Source organism: Mastigoproctus giganteus, chromosome 14 (genome assembly GCF_048544385.1).
Source record: "Mastigoproctus giganteus isolate SK-2022 chromosome 14, ASM4854438v1, whole genome shotgun sequence".
In the NCBI taxonomy this organism is placed as follows: domain Eukaryota; kingdom Metazoa; phylum Arthropoda; class Arachnida; order Uropygi; family Thelyphonidae; genus Mastigoproctus; species Mastigoproctus giganteus.
In genome coordinates, this window is record NC_143588.1 from 107,480,175 (window position 1) to 107,502,868 (window position 22,694).

General features: G+C 35.9%; 1 protein-coding gene across 1 annotated transcript in view; it reads left to right on the forward strand.

Annotated features, from left to right (window-relative positions):
* The window catches only part of LOC150075508 (uncharacterized), a 31,058-nt gene extending 8,786 nt beyond the window's left edge, over positions 1-22,272 (forward strand). The window contains exons 3-5 of the mRNA XM_090388522.1: positions 1,224-1,380; positions 11,606-12,228; positions 21,958-22,272. Coding sequence (XP_090244648.1) covers positions 1,224-1,380; positions 11,606-12,228; positions 21,958-22,272 — 1,095 coding nt within the window. The remainder of the gene's footprint in view (positions 1-1,223; positions 1,381-11,605; positions 12,229-21,957) is intronic.
* The last annotated feature ends 422 nt before the right edge of the window (positions 22,273-22,694 follow it).

Below are 22,694 nucleotides of genomic sequence, written 5' to 3' on the forward strand. Positions count from 1 at the left end.
TTAGGTATCATCCATTCACATATGAATGGAGTATTATTTTTAATCAGTTTTATAATGCATATAAATATAGCTCTACTCAGGAGTCATTACTACATGAACTTATGGAACTTGCAAAAACATTATGAAGATAAGACAACAAGCAAAAAATAAACTAGACACTGATATAATGAACAACAGGTCTGAAAATAAACATTTTATTAAAGTTCCATATGTACAGTATTGGTACAAGCAATTTGTTAATATCTTTGAGAACACTGAATTTAAAATAGTTGCCCAACCGACTAGTAAACTCCATGTTGTTCTGAAACGTAGAGCGGCGGGCTCCATTGCAACCATGGATTCACACAATGTAGTTTACAATATGACTTGCAGCGAATGTAATTCCTCGTATATTGGTTCAACACAAAATTATCTTTCAATGAGGATGCAATAACGTATGTGTGGCATCAGTTAGGGCAAGAAGGACATGTGCCTTGGAACTTGCTTTCCATTCTATCAATGATAGCCATGTTTTCCTTTTTAGTGAAGCAAAAGTTTTAAATATGCAACATGAATATATTAAATTATTGATTGCTGAAACCCTTGAAATGAGGTTAAATGCAAATTCTGTAAATGTTCGTAGGCCTTATACTATTTCAGACTCTTGGAGTTTCATGCGCATTGGTAATTCACACATTGGTTAGTAAAAATATTCTCATATCAGGTAGTCAATAGGTTTAGATATAAGAAAGGGAGGGTATCATTAGCAAAAAACGCTTTACTTCTTGTGAGCATGGAGTGTATCTGAATAAGTTTGGTAACTGATTTTACATTTATTTATGGCAATTTGTAATGTGGAGAATAATATATGCCAAGATGTCGAGCTATGTACAAATGTTCCAAAGTTAATTTGCTTTCACAAGTATATAATTTTATTACCATTATTTATGATTTTCCGTGTCAACTCGCTAAGTGTCACCTCTATAAATGTTCTGTTTTAGAAAGTTTTCTCTTTATTTCTCCCCATGCAACAACCTAGATAGCCAGATATGTTATAAAAGTATAACATAAAGCCTTCATTTTGAAAAAATTAGTTTCTTCTTTTTTAATGGTATACATAAGTATCATATAATAAACTTTAGAGAATTCTTTGAATATGGAGGTGGGGAAATATGCTCATAACAAAGATTGTATGGTATGCATACATTTTTATTGAATAATTTTTTTACTTATGTTTTATACAGAGAATTGATCAGTCTGCTCATGACCAAAATAGATCCCCAATGGAAGTATTTTTAAATGGAACTTTTGCAGAAAGAGGAAGCCTTGGAGATCTGATAGAGATTTTAATTAAGAAGGAGATGGTTGCTACGCTTCACCTTTTAAGGAATACAGTAGAAAGTAAACACCAGTCATTATTTCATTTTGTCTACTTATTTTGATAAAAATATTTAAAGATACAGATGTATTTTCAGCTAGTTTTTACATTTAGGACCTCTCACTTAAACACAAGTAAAAGATATGAGATTTATAATTACAGGTGACCCCTGCTTAATGCTGATAATTTGTTCCAGAAAAACAGAGCGCTAAGAATCAGTGCTAAGCGAGCACCATATTCCCGTAGTGTAACACATGTATTTGTAAGTTGCAGTCTATGCCATAGGATATTTCCTAATCAATAATAAACGGTAGTGAAAAGATGCACAAATGTCAGTCAAAATATTTAATATTCAAAAATTTGTATATATAAAATATTCTCCATTACATACTTATATAATTATGTGGTAAGTAACTACATTACCTATCAAAATGAAACTTAATATGCCAATTAAAATCATGAATTTATTAATCCGATGGCCCTGGGCCATTGAGTTTTTGTATCTTGGGTCAGTTTTGGGTTGTACTTTGGCCCTCTTCCTAATAAACTAAAAGGGGTTTTAACTTCAAAATCCCCGAAGCGTTACCACCCAACAATAAAGTCAACCAATCCTTTGCCACTTTGAAGCCTGGCATGTTTTTTTCAGAACAAATTATCAGCTGCTTGCTATACTTCTCAACAAGATTTTAACATAGGTGAAACAGAACTTTTTTGGAAACGAATGCCTAAAAGAAGTTTCATATCAAAAGAAAGGATAACACCCCTCTTCGATAATTTTAACAAGTTTTTTTTTTAAAGTTTTGGCTGCTTCTTGATCTGCACTACCGGCTTCTCCCTAGATTTTAAATCTTTCAAACCAGCCCTTACTAGCTTTAAATGGTTCCATTTTTTTCTTTTCTTTTTTTTTTGAGGTGAGCTAATCGCTTTTTCTTTAATAATGTTTAACTTAATGGAATTCTGCGTTGGATATTATCTTCAATAAAATTATTTAGAAGGCTCTCCATTAGTTGCTTGCAGTGGAACAGCTGTCTTTCCTACTGCCAAAATTAATTCTTTAGTTTTCATAATTGTTCTTACAGTTAAACCTGCCAGTTCTAAATTTTTGCACACATCCACTTGATGTTGAACGGAATCAATTCACTTCAAAACATCTAATTTAATTTTCAAATTCAGTCTTTTTCTTACATTTGTAGTCTTTGTACTGTGTCCCGACTTTGTTGCTTTTTAATTCTTATCTGCCATTATTAACTCTTCGAAAATGTAACTGGGTTGCGTTAATTATGATACAATGTTCAAGTGAACTCCATTATAGACGATGGCTAACACTGTACTGAGTGATAACTAGACTTCGGATAAATGCATATCCGAATATAAATGCACAAATATTACAAGCAATATACTTGATCTTTTTTTAAAATTTTGGTCTCGGAACTACGTAACAAGTCACTGTACTGCAATTAAATTAGCGTGGGAGAAATTTTCACTGAGCGTGCTAAAATTTCTCAGGTCAATGTGGGAAACAGTTTAATGCTGTTTTGCTATTTGTTTTAAAGCTATCAACTACAACAGATGAAACGTTTTTGTTAAACATGCTAAAAATTCAATCTGTACGCTGGTAAAAGAGCGTTATAGTGAGTTGTGACAGCATTAGAGTGAGATACGGGTTATAATATAAGAACTGCGTTATAGCAAATCAGCATAGTGCAAACCGCATTATAATGAGGGCCTGCTGTACATCATATTACAGTGGATTCCGGTTATTTGGGCCACTGATTAATCGGAGCAGCCATTTATTTGGGGTAAATCTTAAAAAAACAGAAACCAATCGAGAAAATATCCAGGGCTTACTTCGCTTAATTGGGACAGCATGCCGTTTAATCGGGGCAGGAGACCGCAGCACTGGAGATTACCCTACGATTGTCTCCGACGGTACCACGTGGTTCGGTCGAAATTCTGGAGGTCACAGCCATAGATCAATAAAAACAATTAGCAGTCACCTGTTTATTGGGCTAATGAAAAATTGGGCTTGGAAAAATATAAAAAAAATTAATTTTAAGATCTCTTCATTCCTATTTTTAAAGCTTTGTAACTCGTTACTCCGTTCTCACTTGCACGTATCGTGTTACTTGCAATTTGTGTGTGCCGTGTTCTTTGTTATTGATTGCTTATCTTTTTACTGTTTTAAATTTTAACCCAACCCACAAATGTCAGTGAACAGAAATGTCAACTAGTTCATATATACATATTACAGTACGTATTAATTATTCTGATTATCACGTATATTCTTCCCATTTTCACGTGTCATTTAATTTTTTAATTGGTAAGGTAATAAATGGTAAATTTGTGCTTAATATATCTTTGCTTTTATAGCCTGTGGATAATATTCCTCCTATTTTCTCCTATTAGAATCGCTGTTTGTGATCACAATGACCGGCGCTTACTACACATCATATAGTGAACGGTACTTTCCTATGGTGAGTTCGTCGTAACGTGATTTGATTGTACACTGAACCAGTTGTAAAATGGGGGGGGGGGTACATTGTATTTTTAACTATTTACATGAAACTTCGGATAATTGGGGCAGCCGCTTAATCGGGCCAAAATGCACTAGTCCCGATGTGTCCCAAATAACTGGAATGGACTGTATTACAGTGAAATTAAAAGATGAAGACAAGGTACTAAAAAAAAAAAAATCTGTTTTAATGAGTATCAATTAGAAATAATTATTTATTTTATATATACAGGCTGATCCTGCTATAACATGCAAGACACATTCTGGAAAAAAATGGTGCATAGTAGAAATGTGTGCTGTAGTATGCACATTATCATGAAACAGTCTGTACCTAAAACCCAAAGACTATTAAATAAAAATTTACTGAAGTAAAATGTACATAAACAGTATTGTTTCATTTTTGATGACTGATTTTTGATCAGAGAAGGGTGGGTAGGTGGAGGAGAGGTGTATTTTTTTTTTTTTTTTTTTTTAAGATTGAATATAAGTTTGTTTTTTTTCCCCATTCTACTCTAAAATAAATGCTAAGGCTGTTTAAGATAAGAACATAGCACATAGCTTATAGAAGTTGGTTTGTTTTCAGATCAGCTTCATTTTTTTGTCTACACTAAAGCATGTAACAGTTAAAAAAAAAAAAAATAGTAATCAATCCAAACTGTATTTTGAATGAGCCAAGAATGAGAAACTTGCTTCTTGTTCAAATGTAAGTCAAGCCTTCTAGTCTCTGGCCAGTGTTGTTGGCTGTAGCTTCTGTCCATCTATACATCCGCCTCTGTTACAACCTGATATATTTTTTACATCCTCAGCAAAAGATAAAGCTGACTTAGTATCCTACTTTCCTTTAAATCTTGCATTGATGATCTCTGGGTTGATAGCATTTTTTCACTTGTTTTAGAAACCTGTTCTTCAGAGCTTGCTCCTATTTTTTAGTAACCTTTTTACACTTTTATTTCAGTGGCATTTTTCCCTTGTGCATGGAAAAGGTTAACAAATGCTTCCCTTTCTGCTTATCATCCCATTTCTCTCTTTCTCATCTGATCAGTAATTGCCATAATGGATTGGACTTTTGTGCATCATGGCCTTAGTTGCCCTTGCACCATAAAAACCAAAATCAAATCACACCATCATGGGTTCCATCAGTCTTGATTCTACTGGTGATATCTTGGCTTATGTTATTCATCTTTGGACATGTTTAGCATACAGCATCCGCCTTCTGCTATTTGCAGACAGGTAGCCAGTTTCCCTGCTGACCACTCACTATGGGTAATGGCAGATAGTTGTTTGTCTAACTTCTCAACTAATGCTACATATATCAAGGTTTGGTTTTCGCCACCCATTCTTTTCTTCTTGAATATTAATGACTTTCTTCTGCTGACTGCAAATCTTATCCATAGTTTTACTGAAAATAGCACCCTATGTTCTGCCTACCAGTTTGAGATACCTTGTTCTTCTCCATGAAAAAATTCAGGCCATTTCCTTAAATGTTGATCTCCGGGTAATTCTTCAATACAACAAAGAAAACTTAGTTAACTTCTATCCTCTACAGCCAATTCCTGTGTTATTTCTCACAAAAAAAGACTGTCTCTCCTGTACTCATCTTCATTAATGCTTAGATTTCTAAACAGATACTGACTCTGCAATATAAAATCTGCTGTACATTGGAATATTGTTCCCACATCTGGGATGGTGTCCCCAAACTTCTTTCTCTCAGTCTCCTAGACTATCAGAAGAGGCAGCCAGGTTAATGACCATTCTCTTACAAGCTCTCTCCACTCTACCATGTAGACAAAAGGCTCAGTAGCATTTTTATACTTGATCCAATAGTTTCCTGTTTTCTTGATATCTAATGAAGATTTGTTGAATTTTAAATGGAGAAATCAAAGGAAACATTTTTGTTGAAAGGTAGTGGGAGTTTCAACTGTATAGACAAAGTAGAAATAATAGCATGAAAATGTGATCTGGTGGTCTAAAAGACCCAATGGACTACAGTAGGATTAAGTGACCTCCGGGTCATTCATGAATATATGGAGAGAGAGAGAGAGAGAGAGAGAGAGAGAGATGGATGGATGGACGGACGGACGGACGGACGGACGGACAGACAGACAGACAGGAACCCACAGGTGTCTGCTGTTGTGCAGGAACCCAACAGATCCGCAGGTTGGTCTGTTGTGCAGAAAAGAGTAACAAGATGGGCACAAAAGGTACTCTTACCAAGAATGATTTCACTTTTTTAAATTGTAGTGTCTGAAATTTATATTGAAAAAAGGAAAGGATGGTCACAGAATAGATGTCCAGAAATTTGCTTTCAATTGTTGAAACAGCTTCGAACAACTGAAAGCAAATTCTGATGTTGTGGAAGGGATATTTTGAATAAATTTAAGAAAGGATTAGACAAATTGTTATTGGTGGCGTACAGGGTTATTTATTTATTATTTATTTTTTGACTGATGCCGCATAAATGTTTCCTCATCACTTGCCATTACTAATACTAACACTGCAAATTTCTGGCAGAAATCTACAAACCTTTAAAAATCCTTTTGGTAAAGTCCCATTAAATTTGTTTAGATTGTTTGTCTAGTTCAGTAAGGCTGAACTCTACAAACGTTTTGAGTGACCAGATGGGTGAAATGGGAAGGGTTTTTTTTTTTTTTTTTTGGCTGATGCCCTTTAAGTTTGGTTTCTTGCATCATATGCCTCAATGAATGTTAATGCTAAATCAAACTTCTCAAGGGTGCATGAATAAGTTCATTGTACTGAAATTTCTTTCTGATTAACATTGAAAATTATTTTAAAAGAATCATTATTTGTCTAAATAAATAATTCTGCTGCACTTATTTGGTATATAAATACTTGTGCTGCTGAAAAGTATTTTGTTCAGAGTATCATTAGCATTAGCATTAGTAGAGGCATTTGATGCAAGAAAGCAAGCTTATGCAGCATCAGCCAAAAAAAAAAAAAAAAACCCACTTCCACTTCACCCCTCTGTTCGTTCAAAATACCTGTCCAGCTGAGCCTTAAACTTATTTAGGCTATCAACCTCCACCACAAGGGATGGCAGTCTGTTCCACCAACCAACCACCCGCTGGCTAAAGGCAAATTTCCGCACGTCTATCCTACATCTGTCTTTCCTCAATTTGAATTTATGCCCTCTCAGGTGATTTTTCTGAGCTAGAGGAAGAATCCCATCAGCATTGAGCATGCTTAAACCATTCAAGGCTTTATACACCTCTATCAGATCACCTCGCTGGTGCCTAGTCTCCAGACACTGTAATTTGCAAAACTTAAGCCTTTCTTCGTAAGAGCACCCCTTTGTTCCATTCACTAATCTTGTTGCCCTTCTCTGTACTCGTTCCAGCAGCTCTACATCCTTCTTGAAATGAGGCCTCCAGACCTGTATACAGTACTCTAGGTGTGGCCTGACCATTGCCTTATACAATTGAATAATCACCGCCTTATCCCTGCTGGAAAAATTCCTGTATATCATTGACAATACTCCATGAACTACTCTTGCAGCCCGTCTGCACTGCTCAGAGAACTTCATATCTGCCTGCACAATCACCCCCAAGTCCCTTTCATTCTCTACCACTGTCAGTGTAGTACCACAGAGTTGATACGTTGCTCTGGGGTTGCTGTTTCCCATGTGTAGTACTTTACATTTGTCAATGTTAAACTTCATTTGCCACCTCTCAGCCCATCTGCTCAACCTTTCCAGATCCTGTTGCAGCAGTGTAGTGTCATTAGTGTCCTTGACAACCCTGCCAACCTTTGTATCATCTGCAAACTTGGACATTAAGCGTGATATACCATCATCAATATCATTTATAAATACAGAAAACAATAATGGACCCAACACTGAGCCCTGAGGGACTCCACTAATAACATTAGTCCACGATGAGCAGTGTCCATTGATTACCACTCTCTGTCTTCTCCCACTCAACCACCCCTTTATCCATAGCAGCAATTTGCCTCCAATGTCACACTGCTCCAATTTGTGTAGCAGTCTTCCATGTGCAACAGTATCAAAAGCCATTCTAAGATCCAAGTATATAATATCAAAGTTATTCCCTGCATCCAGTTCTTTTGTGACTGCATCATAGTATCCAATCAAGTTGGTCAGGCAAGACTTCCCCTTAACAAAACCATGCTGTGTCTGAGCTATAACTGAAGTCTTGTCTAAATGATCCTGCAGTGCTTCTTTAACCAGTGCCTCCATTAATTTTCCTGGAACAGAAGTTAAGCTCACAGGTCTATAGTTACTTGTGTCAGCCTTTGATCCTCCTTTGTGAATTGGGGTCACATTTGCACATTTCCAGTCTATGGGTACCTCCCCTGAGTCCAAGGAAGCTCTCATAATTATGGCTAAGGGTTTGCTTACTTCCTTTGCTGCCTCCTTTAATATAACTGGATAGATCCCATCCACCCCGGGTGCCTTTCTTGTGTTTATCTTCAACAGTTTCTCCTCCACTTTACTCCCAGTTATTTCAAGATTCTGTAGCTTACTGCTAGAGTTGAATACACCTCTGGCATTCCCCTTGCTGAATAACTCCTCATGTGTGAATGTCGATGCAAAATATTCATTTAGTTTGTTAGCTACCTGAGCAGGATAATCAACAGTTGACCCATCAATATCAAGTGGACCAATCTGATTCATCCCCTTCCTTCTAGAGTTTACATAAGTAAAGAACTCTTTGCTGTTTTTCTTTGCATCCCTTGCCAAGGATTTCTCGTAATCTGCCTTCGCCTGCCTAACCTCCTTTGTAACTTGGTTGCATATCAACTTGTATCTCTCTCTCTCTAGGCGCCTCCGTAGCCAGGTGGGAAGGAGCAGCAGTGCGTAGCACACGCTTCTTGATTAGACCGGGGTTCGAGCCCGTCACCACCAAATACGGAGGATGCGGAAAGGTCATGGAATGACCACCGCATATTCCCAGAGCAATATAGCCTTAGTTGCTAATGCTCCTAAAAACCAAACAACAACAACAACTTGTATCTTTCATAGGCTTCTGTGTCATGTGTTAATTTGTAAGTATCCCATGCATTTTTCTTCTCTGCCATATGCCTCATTAGTTCATCTGACATCCATTTTGGCCTAAACCTTGAACAATATTTCTTAGTTGGTATGTAAAGCCTAGTAGCTTCCAAGATACGTTCTTTGAATGCTTCCCATTTTGAATTTGCTGTTGGTAACATCATCAGTTGGTCCCACTGTATAGAATTTAAATACTGTCTCAGTCCATCGTAGTCGCCTTTACGGAAGCAATAACCCTTCCCTTTACCCCTAATGGTAGTTACCTCTTTCAGTAAATCCCACTTCAGCACACTGTGATCACTGCCACCTAGTGGTTCATTTATCTGCAGATTCTTAATGCATGAAGAATCACTGCTGATAATCAAATCAAGAGTATTACTCCCTCTAGTTGCCTCCTGAACATGCTGATGTAGAAAACAATCATCCAATAAATCCACAAAAGCCCTGCTAGTGTGTGAGTAACCAGCCCCCAAATTCCAGTCAATATCTGGGAAATTAAAATCTCCCATTATAAGACTCTCTGATTTACTGGCCCACTCTATTTCCCTGTACAGTTCCTTATTATACTCATCAGAGTCATTAGGCCTATAGCACACTCCTACTCTCAATTTTGATCTCCCAATGCTTATGTCACACCAAACTGACTCAACACTGCACTGTCCAGCGATGTCGACTGGCTTCACTTCCTTGGTTTTTATGTGTTTCTTAACTAATAGCATAACCCCTCCCCCCTTCCTATCCCGTCTATCCTTTCTGTAGACGTTGTACTCCCCAAATTGCAGTTCTGCATCCCTTATATCTGTGTGACACCACGTCTCTGATATCCCAACAATATCTGCCTTCGATGTTTTGAGCAATACCTCAAATTCATCAAATTTATTTACTAAACTCCTAGCATTGGTGTACACGCAAGTATACCTGCACCTGTTTCTATTCTTAGCTACCCTAACACAACCCATGTGTTTATTTGTACCACAATGGCTCCCAGCAGTCTCTGAAATACCATGCATCTTGTTTTTCAGGCTTCTGCTCATTCTAATAGAAGCAGTGCAAGAATCTCTTTCACCTCTGCCAGTGGCTACTGTCAATCTATTGGTCTTTGTCTCCCCCCAAGCTAGCAGTTTTCCGACCCACCTAACACTGCCTCGATAGCATCAGCAAATATTCTTGCACCCTTTCTATTTAAGTGTATCCCATCCCTGTAGAAGCAATCTCTCCTGTTAACAAGTACAGTCCAGGCTGAAAAAAATTCTACCCCTTGAGCCTTGCACAATCTTTCCAGGGCCGAATTGATCGACAAGGCTCTCATCATATACTCCCTCCTATCGTGTCTGGGCAGAATTGCAGACACTTTCAAATTCAACCCTAATTCTCGGCTTTTGTTCAACAGTGACCTGTACTTGTTAAGTAATTCTGCCGGTCTCCTACTCTTAATATTATTAGTGCCAACGTGTACAACTATATCACCTTTTGTGCCCTTAAAAGATGATATTCGCTCTACAACGTCATCAACCTTTGCCCCTGGCAGACATACCCTGGTTCTGTTCCACCTATCTTTTTTACAAAGCATGTTCCCCGTTTCCCTGACAATAGAGTCACCAACAACTACTAGTTCCTTCGGGACCAGCGCATTCTGCCTTGGGGGTTGTCTCTGTGTCACTCGATGCCCAAGTGCAAGTGTGACACAGAGACAACCCCCAAGGCAGAATGCATATTTTATTTATAAGAAATACCATACATTCAAAAATATACTCCATTAGAAACAATTAATTGTTATCTTTCACATATTAATATGTAGATTTTGTTTTTAATGTTTAACTTTTTTCCATGCATTACTACAAAAATTCAATTTTAGTGCAATTAAAATATGAGAATACCAAAGAGGTAAAAAGCAGAATCATTCAAAGGATATAAAACAGTAAAGGCTGTGATGACAAAATGTTTTGCCACTTATTTTAAAACTTTCTTTTTTCTCTCCCCTTTAAGCTAATGCTTCTATAGCCATAATGTGGCAACACAGCGCCAATTCATAATTTTTGGATAATTTTTTTTTTTTTTTTTTTAACCAGTGAATTTATGCATAGGGGACTTAAAATAATTAGTTGTACTGAATTTTTTCAAAACTATTTTGTTCAAACAAGACTTACAAAGCACTACTAATAAGGGAAGTCAGCCTGAACGTACAAATATTTTCGTTATAATGAAATTTTCATAAAACAGTATTCATTGTAATGAGATTTTATTGTACTATTAATGTGAAAAAGTTGGATGATTTACTGCATGCTGTGTAGGAAAACTGTGATGCGATCTGTATTAGTGAGGTCATTTGTCATCTGGAGAACTGCTTAAAAAGACCATATTTCTTCCATTGCAAATGCTAATTTTGTCCGATTAGTGATAGCCATGCGTTGTCATTGCAGGAGGGGCATAATCCCTTATGAAATGATGCTCATAATATCATAGCGCACATGATTTCAAGATCTGTTACTAGTTACTTTTTTTTTTTTACCACTTTTAACCTTGTATATTTTAAACATTTTATTATGTTTTTAACTGGTATTGTATTTATCCTGTATACAGTTATTTGTAAGTGTATTTGTAAGTGTATGTATATATTTGTGAAAATTACAAAATAAACATTTTCATCTTATTAATGCTGTATTTTGATTTCATATCTGCAATGATGTATAATTTATTTATTTTGCAGAAGTTTTGAAGTCAAGGAAACAAGACAAATCTTTTAAACATCCTGTGCTAGATGAACATTTTGATTACTCTTCTGTTTGCAGAAAACGACATTTATCTTCAGCTTCTTCAGAAGCTTCTCTAGGCATATCTGACCAGTGTGAAACATTTAATTCATTGATAGACTTTTCTGAAATAGGGACTGGTTTTAAAAATGAATCAGACTGTGATTCAGCATCAGTGTCAACATCATCACCTGAAATTCAGGGAGAAGAAGAGGAAAGGCCTGGCAGTATTATTGATTTTTTCCCTTTAAATTCAGATAATAGAGTTCTTTCTGTTGGACCTACTTCAGAAGTTTTAAATGATTTGCCATTAATCAGCTGCCAAACACACAGGAGAAATATGCAAGATATGCTCAGTACACAGAGAGAGGCTCCTGTTCCAAAATTCCTAATGCCATCATTTGAAAAGAGAATAGAAATTAAGGCCTTCCTAACACATACAGCATGTGATAGAAATAATGCAGAGAAAATTGCTCAAGTGTTACATGACTACTTTGATATAACAGTCATTCTCCCTCATGACAGACAGTTTTTGGAAAGTATACACGGCTCTCAACACTTAGACATCATACTCAGCAAGGTTTGTTTCAGCATGTTCATAGTTGTTCCTGTAAAGTTTTTTATGTACAAGTTGTGGTAGTCAAGTTCCTGGATGGGTGAAATAAAAGAACACAAAGTGAAGGAGTTCAAAAATGTTTTTATTTTTATTCAAAGTAATCACCACTTGATTGAATGCACTTATCACATAGTCCTAAAAGTTTCTGAAAAGGGTCATCGAAGGCATCCAAAGAGATGGTGTTCAGTTCAGCAGTTATGTTTTTCTTTATGTCCTCAAAATTCTAAAATCTCTCCTTTGAGGGCAGTTTTCACCTTAGATCTGTACAGTGTTGCGTTTCTTCATAACAAGTACTGAATGGTTGGGGAATTGTCATGCAACAAGAACCATCTGTTGCACGAAATTGTGGTCTCACACAGGAAACATGCTTCAGTAGTCTTTAAGGCACTGTGCATAGAATGCAGTATGACACACACTTTCTTTCTCTCTCTCTCTCTCTCTCTCTCTCTCTCTCAGATACAAATTCCTTGTGAATCACACTGTTTGTTGAAAAATGTGATCAGCATCATCTTGATCTTTGACTTCCGTAAACAGAACTTTTTAGGCCTTTTTTGTGATGAGTTTGAAATCCACTACGTGCTGTGATGCTTTGTCTCTGGGTCATACTAAATCACCCAACACTCATCTCCACTGAGAGTACCATCAAGGAAATTAGGATTGTCTTGATAAGTCTGGATGAAGTCTTCATATGATGACTTTCTTGCCTCTACTCATTCATGAGGCTGTACAGCATAAATTTTGCACAGACCTTTCTTTTCCCTAAAACTTCATGTAGAATTTGACAAATTGTCTCCTTATTCCTATCCAACCCATCAGTTATCATTGTGATAGTCAAGCAACAATATCTTGCCACAATTTCCTGAACTTTGGCAACTCTGTCCTCATTTCGAGAAGTTGACGGACACCCACTTCTTTGGTCATTTTGAACATCCTCACGTCTGTCTTTAACCCATTTATACCATTCAAATGCAGTGGTATGACTTACCATTTCATCGCCAGAAACAGTTTTTAACATTTCATACATTTCTGTTGGAGGAAGTTTGAATTACAGCATACCACTTTTGTTTATTTTAAAATTATCGAACATCAGTGCAACAGCACCAATCTGGGAACTTTATTGCCACACCTCATATGTGTACATAATAATGAATAAAGTGCTTGATTAAAGCACAAATTTAAAATAAATTTTACATTCCTCATAAATAACTTAGAAAGAAAGAAATTGATTCATATGCATAAGTTTCACAGATATAGTTCTTTGCTTCTTCGCTCTGACCATATGGTGTTATGTCAATGTGAATATCACTGGAAAAGCAAAAACAATGCACTTTATTCATTACCATTTAAGATAACTTATAACTATGTGTTTATATGTTCTGCAATTTCCAATTTTTTATTTTAGCTTTTTTGATGAAACAATAAAATTATTAAAATGCTTATTTTAAAGTGTTTCAGTATTCTAGTTCGTAATTTTGCCCCTCTTTGCACGGCACTTATTTTTATTTATTTGTAAGCGCTTATATATTATTCATATTTTGATCATATTGATCCAGTTAGGGGTATATACTTCGTATTGTGATTGCAAATTCTGTAAATGGGTTGAAAGGTGCAATATATGATAAATGTTTTTTCTCTCTTAGTCTTTCACCATTGTTTTGAACATATAGAAGTATGAAAACTTTTTTTTCTTAATAAATTATCAGTTTTCTTTTTTGATATCTAAAAAATGGTAATCAGTAGTTTTTACTAAACAGTAAATCAAATAAAATAATTAATAAATATTTGTATTTTTAATAAACGATAAAAAGTTTTAAAATTAATGGGTATCTTGTCATTATAAGCTTAAAATTATATTTTCCAGTTTTGTTGGAATAGAACTTTAACATTTACTCTTCAGAGTGAATTTTATTCACTCTGAAAATTGATTGAATCACACCTTTGGTTTTGTGATTTGGTTAGTTTGATTGGTGGTTAATATATCTACCTGAATTAGTATACTTCCTGCATTCTTATATTATTCATTTATTGTTAGATGTCTTAACTCAATACCTAAAAATGTTATTGTGTTATTAGTGGTGTTTCTAATTTAAATTTTTTAATTTTTCTGTTATTCATGAAATTATTAAAGTTTAATTCTCCCTTCCTGTTCCTAAATGAAGAAAACCTAGTCATTATAATAAATGGGCACTGGTTGATTTTTTTTATTGTTGCCTTGATTAAGCACAAAAATATTCTCCTGTTAAATTTCTGAAAGATGGCTGAATGAGATGTGAGAGGGATAGTGTCTCCCGCCCTGACTGATAAAGAAAATTGATTGATAGGAAATTATTGGCTGAAGCAGTTAGTTCCTGGTAGCTGCACCCACTGGTATCGCACTACTGGTGGGTGCGGGAAGTTGTGCATTACAGCACTCACAGAGAATAGTAGACTCTAGCCTGGCTCCTCATGCCTAGGGATGGGCACTAGGCAGTAACTGACCAGATGTTGGCTGCACCCTGGTGGTGAAGTGGCCTGACACTTCACACCAAACACAGTACTAACACACACACACTAATACTTTTATCAGGCCTGTTTTGCAGAGATTCTGTGCCATCACAGATGAACTAGGTGGAGATGTGCTTATGCCTAGGAGCCACCATGATACAAGGACACACACACACACAAAAAAAAGTCCCTGGTGGCTTTAGAAAAGAGAGAGGAAGGGTTATAACCATACTAAAAATAAGTGTAAATTAATGCCTAAATAAATAAATTTCCATTTATTCTCTAAACAGCCAAGGCCAAAAGAGTTTATCTATTCATTATTTTTGCAGTATGCTGAGTTAATTATTATGGGCAGCCAGGTATTCAACCTCACAGTTCATAATGGGCCATGCATTTTTCATGGAAGTGTTCAGCTTGAATCCACAACCCTCCCTCACTTGGGTCCATGCATGCTAATCACTAGACCATAGCTGGCTGTGTATAATTGTGTATTGTAATAAAATTATGTGAAAATTACAGTTAATCATAAAGGTCTAAAAACAGTGAAATTTTTTACTTAAAAATTATACATGAATTTTTGTTTGGATGAATCCAAAAGGTTTTTTTTTTTAAATTTTAATTAAAAAGAACAAGTGGAAAGAGGTGGAAGAGTTGTGCTTAATAAATGGAAAGGATGAGGCAAATAGTGCAGTTCAGGCTCACTTTATCAACACTGATATTCTGAAAAAGGCCATTGTTTCAGCTTTAATAAGAACGTACGCATGGAAATAACAAAGGATATATGCAAATGATATTTTTTATACTTAATCAAGGTAATGAACACCAGCGCCTTTAGGTTGAATAGATTAGTGGCTTCTAGGGTGCTGATTAAATGCTTCTTTCTCAAAGTTTATAATACTGTCCATGAATAAAACTGCCATCAGAGATGGAGAGGATTATTTATACTGCTTTTATATTTGTATGTATATTTTGTTATTGAACTTAAAAAAAAAAAAAACTTTTTTAAAGGATAGTTCTAGTAGTTAAAGCAATCATTATATAAAATCTCATTGATTTACAAGACCATAAAACTATTAGATGTAGCTCTAGAAGGAGTTATTAAGTTTAATAACAAAATATAGATAAAAAAATCTGGCTTATGTAATAGTAGTAGTAGTAGTAGTAGTGGCAAATGAACCAAGAAAGCAAGCTTGTACAGCATTATCAAAAAAAAAAAAAAAAAAAAACACTTCACATTCAACTGCCCTTTCCCTCTAACAGTTTATGTAGTTCTTCCTCCCAACACTAGATGGGAGTTTGTTCCAACAATCAACCACTCCTTGATGAAGGCAAATTTCCATTCATCTGACCAGCAACCATTCTTCCTCAATTTGAATTTATACCCCCTCGTGTGTAGTCTGATCAAGTGGGAGGATTCCATCAGCATTGAGCTTACACAATCCATTCAAGGCCTTAAACATCTCATTCAGATCTCCTCACAGGTGCCTAGTTTCCAGATGTAACAATTTGCAAAACTGAAACCTTACCTAGTAAGAGCACCCTTTTTCTCCCTTCACAAATGTGGTCGATCTTCTCTGCATCCATTCGAACAGCTCCACATCCTTCCTAAAAGGCGCCTCTGTAGCCAGGTGGGCAGGAACAGCAGTGCGTAGCACACACTTCTTCATTAGACTGGGGTTCGAGCCCGTGACCACCAAATATGGAGGATGCAGAAAGGTCAGGGAATGACCACCGCATATCCCCTGAGCAATATGGTCTTAGTTGCTAATGCTCCTAAAAACCAAATAACAAACAAACAAACCTTCCTAAAATGAGGCTTCCATACCAGTATACAGTACTCATTTTTTGCAGCCTACCAATTCTTGTATATATGGCACCTCCGTAGCCAGGTGGGAAGGAGCAGCAGTGCGTAGCACACGCTTCTTGATTAAACCGGGGTTCGAGCCCGTCACCACCAAATACAGAGGATGCGGAAAGGTCAGGGAATGACCACCGCATGACTCGGAGCAATATGGCCTTAGTTGCTAATGCTCCTTAAAAAAAAACCAAACAACAAACAAACAATTCTTGTATATCATTGACAAAACCTTATGAGCTGCCCTGGCAGCCAATCTACACTGTTTAGAGAACTTCATATCTGACTGCACTTTTATCCCCAAGTCTTATTCATTTTCCATTACCCTGAAGTAGTACCACACAGTTGGTACATTAATCAGGGATTGCTGATAACCATATGCATAACCTTGCATTTGTTAATGTTAAACTTCAACTGCCATTTCTCAGTCCATCTGCCTAATTTTTCTAGATCTTGTTGCAGTAGCTTACCATGGTTAACTACACTGCTAACCTTCATTTCATCTGCAAACTTGGACATTAAGCTTGATATGCCTTCATCAGTGTTATTAATAAATATAAAAAACAATAGTGGGCCCAGCACTGAACCCTGGGGGTATCCACTAATAACATGTGGCCACGAAGAGCAGTGTCCATTGATAACAACTCTCTGTCTTCTCTTACTCAACTATCCCTTTATCCATAGCAACATCTTGCGCTTAATGCCACACTGCTCCAATTTGTACAGCAGTCCATTATATGTAACAGTATCAAAAGTTTTCCTGAAATCCAAGTATATGATATTAAAATTATTTTTGAATCCAATTCCTTTTGACTGCATTATAATATCCAATCAAATTGGTCAGACAAATTCACCCCATGACAAACCCATACCGTGGCTGAAATGTAATGACACTCCTATCTAGATGGGCCTGCAATACTTCTTTAACCAGTGACTTCATTAATTTACCCACAACAGAAGTTAAGTTAACAGGTCTGTAATTACTTGTGTCACTCTTTGATCCCCCCTTTGTGAATTGCAGATACATTCATACCTCGCCAGTCCGCAGGGACTTCACCTTAATCCAAAGATGCTCTCATAATTATGGCTTTGGGTTTGCTTACTTCATTACCTCCCTTAGTATAATAGGATAGATCCCATCCACCCCAGGTGTCTTTCTTACATTTAACTTCAGAAATTTCTCTTCCACTTTCCTTTCGGTTATTACAAAATTACAGTAGAGCGTCAGTTATCCGGAATAATTGATGTCAGACCTCTTCTGGATAGCCAATTTTTCCGGTAAGATTAAATAAATTTAATCTTACCTTGCAATTAAATTAAATAAGATTAATTAAATAAAAAAAATTATGAACCTATTCTCATTCTGGATAACAGAAACATCCATCCAGGCATTTTTAAATGCTCTCTGTTTTTTCGACTTAACGATAACAAGCACATACAATCTGTGCATCCCAGTGGCATTCGCAAACATAGCAATTGTAATTTGCTCTTTTCTCATCTTAAAATTTGGTGCAGGCACATCTCTTTTAGTGACTAGGTTTTTTTCTCGGTAATGCTTTCCATAACTAGATATTCTTGCCTTGAATATCTAGTTCACTTATACCATGTTTCAGTTTAAAGTTTTTCAGCCAACCTGTGCTTGCCTTAAAATCTTCATTGCCTATTAATTTTTGATGAAAATCCAATGCTTTTTCACACTACATTGGGCCAGACACTGGCTCACCTAAACTTCGCTCTGAAGAAAACAAAAAAATAGAGTAAGTGCACTCTCTAAAGCGGCATTTTCAGGTTTTGACATCAGCTTTTTCCTGCTAGATCCTCCTTCACTATCCATAATTGACACAAATTCTGTTATAGCATTGGAATTTTTCTTTGTCATAAATTGTTGCAGTCCCCACATCAAACTCTTTGGAGAGATTTCCTAAATTTTCACCTTCTAAAATTCTATTAATAATTTCTGTTTTTGTTGCAATATTAAAACCACATTTTCTTTTCATTCACATTTTACCATAAAAAATTGAGAAAAATAATAAATCGCACAGTTTCGGGCTGATATTATTCTTACCGAATCTGGAGCTAAATTAATCTGAAATTCAGTCATGGTTTCCGTGAAAACCCTGTAGTCTCTGTGATATTTTTCTAAAGCACATTTCTAAAGGTCACATAGAATTCTAGAGGTCACAACCATAAAACAATAAAAACAATTTGCAGTTTTCAGTTTATTGGGCTTTTTGTTTATACAATCTGTTATAAACACATAATAAACTCAATCTTTCACTTATTATAATCAAAATTCAGTTTGCAAACATGATCACTATAACCAGGGCTTACTGTACTACCATTAAAAAAAGAAGAAAGATTAGCCTTTCAAATCATTCCGGATAATGGACATTCTACTGTATTTAGCTCCCTGTTAGAGATTGGTAAATTTATGATATCTACTCCCCTAAAGAATTCCTTGTGTGAATGTAAATGCAAAATACTTATTCAGCTTGTCAGCAACCTGAGCAGGATTCAACAGTTGAACCAATGTGATTCACCCCCCCCCTTTCTTCTAGTGTTTACATAAGAAAAGAAGTCTTTGCTATTTTTTGTTGCATCCTTTGCCAAAGATTTCTCATAATCTTCCTTGGCTTGCTTAACATCCTTTGTAACTTGATTGCAGACGAGTTTATATATACCATAGGCTTCTGTATCACATGATAATTTGTATGCATCTCATGCATTTTTCTTCTCTGCCACAAGTCTCATTAATTCGTCTGACATCTGTTGAAGTCTAAGCCGTGAACAGTAATTCTTAGTTGGTATAAAAAGCCTAGTAGCTTCTATGATTTCTTGAATACTGCCCATTTAGAATTTGCCGATGGTAACAACATCAGTTGGTCCCACTGTATAGAATTTCAAAACTGTTAGAGACCGCTGTAGTCACCTTTTATGAAAGGAATAACCCTTCTCTTTACTCTTGATGGCATTTATATCTTTAAGTATATCCCACATCAATACTCTGTGATCACTGCAACCTAGTGGTTCTTTTACTTTCAGATTTGTAATGCACGAATAATCACTGCTGATAATCAGATCAAGAGTATTACTCTCTTGTTAGATATCTTAAATCAATGCCTAAAAATGTTACTGTGTTATTAGTGGTTTTCCTAATTTAAATTGTAAACATGCCTTTAGAAAACATGCTTCTTTAACATACTGCTCTAGAAAACAGTTATCCAGTAAATCTACAAAAGTGTTGCTAGTGTGTGAGTGACCAAACTGCAAGTTCCAGTTAATATCTAGAAAGTTAAAATCCTCTATTATAAGACATTTTGATTTACTGGCCCACTCTGTTTCTCTCTACAGCTGTTTGTTGTACTCATCAGCATCATTAGGTCTATAACACTCTCTGGCTCTCATTTTTACTTTTTCAGTACTAATATCATACCCCACTGGCCCAACATTGCACTGTCCATCCATGTAAACTGGATGCACTGCCTTAGATTTATGTGCTTCTTAACTGAGGATAGCACCTCCTACCTTGTCTGTCCTTTCTGTATACATTGTATTCCCCATATTCATATGGGGAATACAATGTATACATCTGAGTGACAGATATCTGAGTGACAGATATCTTACATCTGAGTGACAGATATTAGGGTTGCAGAATATGAATGTGTGGAGTACAGTAATCAAATGTAGGATCCCTTATATTTAATGACCTGACCAGCACCTCAGATTATTCAAATTTATTTACTATACTCTTATAATTGGTGTACATGCAAGTATACATGCACCTGTTCTTACTCTTAATTACCCTTACACAGCCCATGTATTCACTTTTTCCACAATGATCCTCATCAGGTTTTGTAATCCCCAACACCTTTCTTTCCAGGCTGTTGCATGTTCTAATAGTAGCAGTGCAAAAATCACTTTCATCTCTGCCTATGGCTACTATTAATTATTAATCTATGTATCCCTCTCCTCTCTCCAGGCAGTGCCAGATTAAGGTATGGGCTAGCAGGGTCTTGCCTGGGGCACCAAAAACAGAAGAACAAAGAGGCAAAAATATCTATATCCTTAGTAAAGGGCTCCGAAAAATCATTCTGCCCGGGGTGTGGAAATACCTTGGTCCAGCGCTGTCCCCAGGCTAGCAGTTTTCTGATCCATCTAACACTACCTTGTAGTATCCACAAATATTCTTGCTTGTTAAAAGGAGAGAATTTCTCCCTTGAGAAATTCTCTCCTATTAATAAGCACAGACCATGGCAAGTAAATTTCTATTCCACTTGTCATGCCTGGTCTCTCCAGGGCAGAATTGGTTGACAAGGCTCTCATAATGTACGCCCTCTTATGGTTGGGCATGATTGCAGGCACTTTCAGTTTTAACTTGCAACTTTTTTTCACCATTGTTCTGAACTTTTTAAAACCCTCAGATCCCTTGATCTTACCTATAATAATAAAAAAAAAAGATTGTTTGTTTCTTCCTCGGTCTTTTGTATGAATGTGGAAGTGTTTATTGATACTCTCTTTATATATTGTGTATGACAATGCACAAGATTACTATAAATGAAATTATCAACTATGTAAATTTATTACAATAAAAATATATACCATACTCTGAATCAGCATGTTATGTATACCCTGAAAGAAAATTTCTGAGACTACTCTGTCTTGTTTGTCAATTTCATTTTCATTCAGCAACATTGTGCTTGCTTTTTGTGCCTTGTTCCAAATAACAAAATCTGCTATTATGCAGAAATTGCAAGCTTAGCATCAGTGATGAAGCTGTGTTCACAAAGTTAACAAAGAGAGCTGAACAGTGAAAAATTCTTTGAAAATCAATAGTCCATTTTTTCCAGCAGATGTTGTATCCAAATAATTGTCATGTTGTTGCATATGTTGATCAGGATAACACTCTACAAAATGGGGGAAGAATTGGAATATCATGTGGAACTATTTATATCGCAATTTTTGGAACTTACATTGAACATTTATTGACTTTTGAACTCAACTTTCAGTCGATTTCTTTTGAGAGTTATTCTGTTGACATAGTGTGTATCCTTTCACATGTAAAAGGTGCCTCTGTAGCCAGGTGGGCAGGAACAGCAGTGTGTAACACACGCTTCTTGATTAGACAGGGGTTTGAGCCCGTGACCACCAAATACGGAGGATGCGGAAAGGTCAGGGAATGACCACCGCATATCTCCGGAGCAATATGGCCTTAGTTGCTAATGCTCCTGAAAACCAAATAACAACAACACCACATGTAAAAATTACATTTAAAGTAACTATGTGTTTACATATTGGCATAAAATCAGTTTAATATTTAATTTTATCTAATTTAATATTTTGTTATCAAATTTCAGGTAGATTTCATCGTTCCACTTCTTACTAAATCCTATATGGAAGAGATTTCAACACCATCAACTGATGTTTCTCTCACTGCTCTGAATGTACGCTACATATATACATCTATACATGAAGAATTTCACAGCAATGCAAGCTTGAATTATCGTGTTCGTCCATTATGGTTAAGAGGCGTTGAATATAAAGATATTAAACAGTATGTTATCTTGAAGTACTCCATGAAGGTTTGGGCCGAAATACATGATTTTGTTAAGATTTTAAGAGAAACAAAACTGATGATGATGCAAAACCAAATTCAAAAAATATCTCTTTAAATTTTTAGTTTAGATCATACACACCACATACATTCATTCAATTATGCCCCTAAAAGAACTGAATGTAATTACAATAACAAAATCTATCTGTAAAACAAGGATGACACTTTGAAAAAGTGTGCTAATCAGTATATACAGCAGTATTTTTCAAAGTGTAAAGTGTAGTGTACAAAAGTAGACTTATTAGATTTTAATAATTTTTTTTTGGAAAGTATATTGTTTTTGTTTGGAACGTTAGTGCAATTTTGAGTTGTTAGTCACTTATTTGTTATTATTTTTAAGTCTAAATTTATGACATGTTCAGTAAGATGAATTATAAAATGGGTAGTGCCAAAAAGTTTGCTTTTGCTTTATAAGTATTTTGTAAATATATAGCATAGTGAATGTTTTTATACATTCACACGCATATGCAAATGTTTATT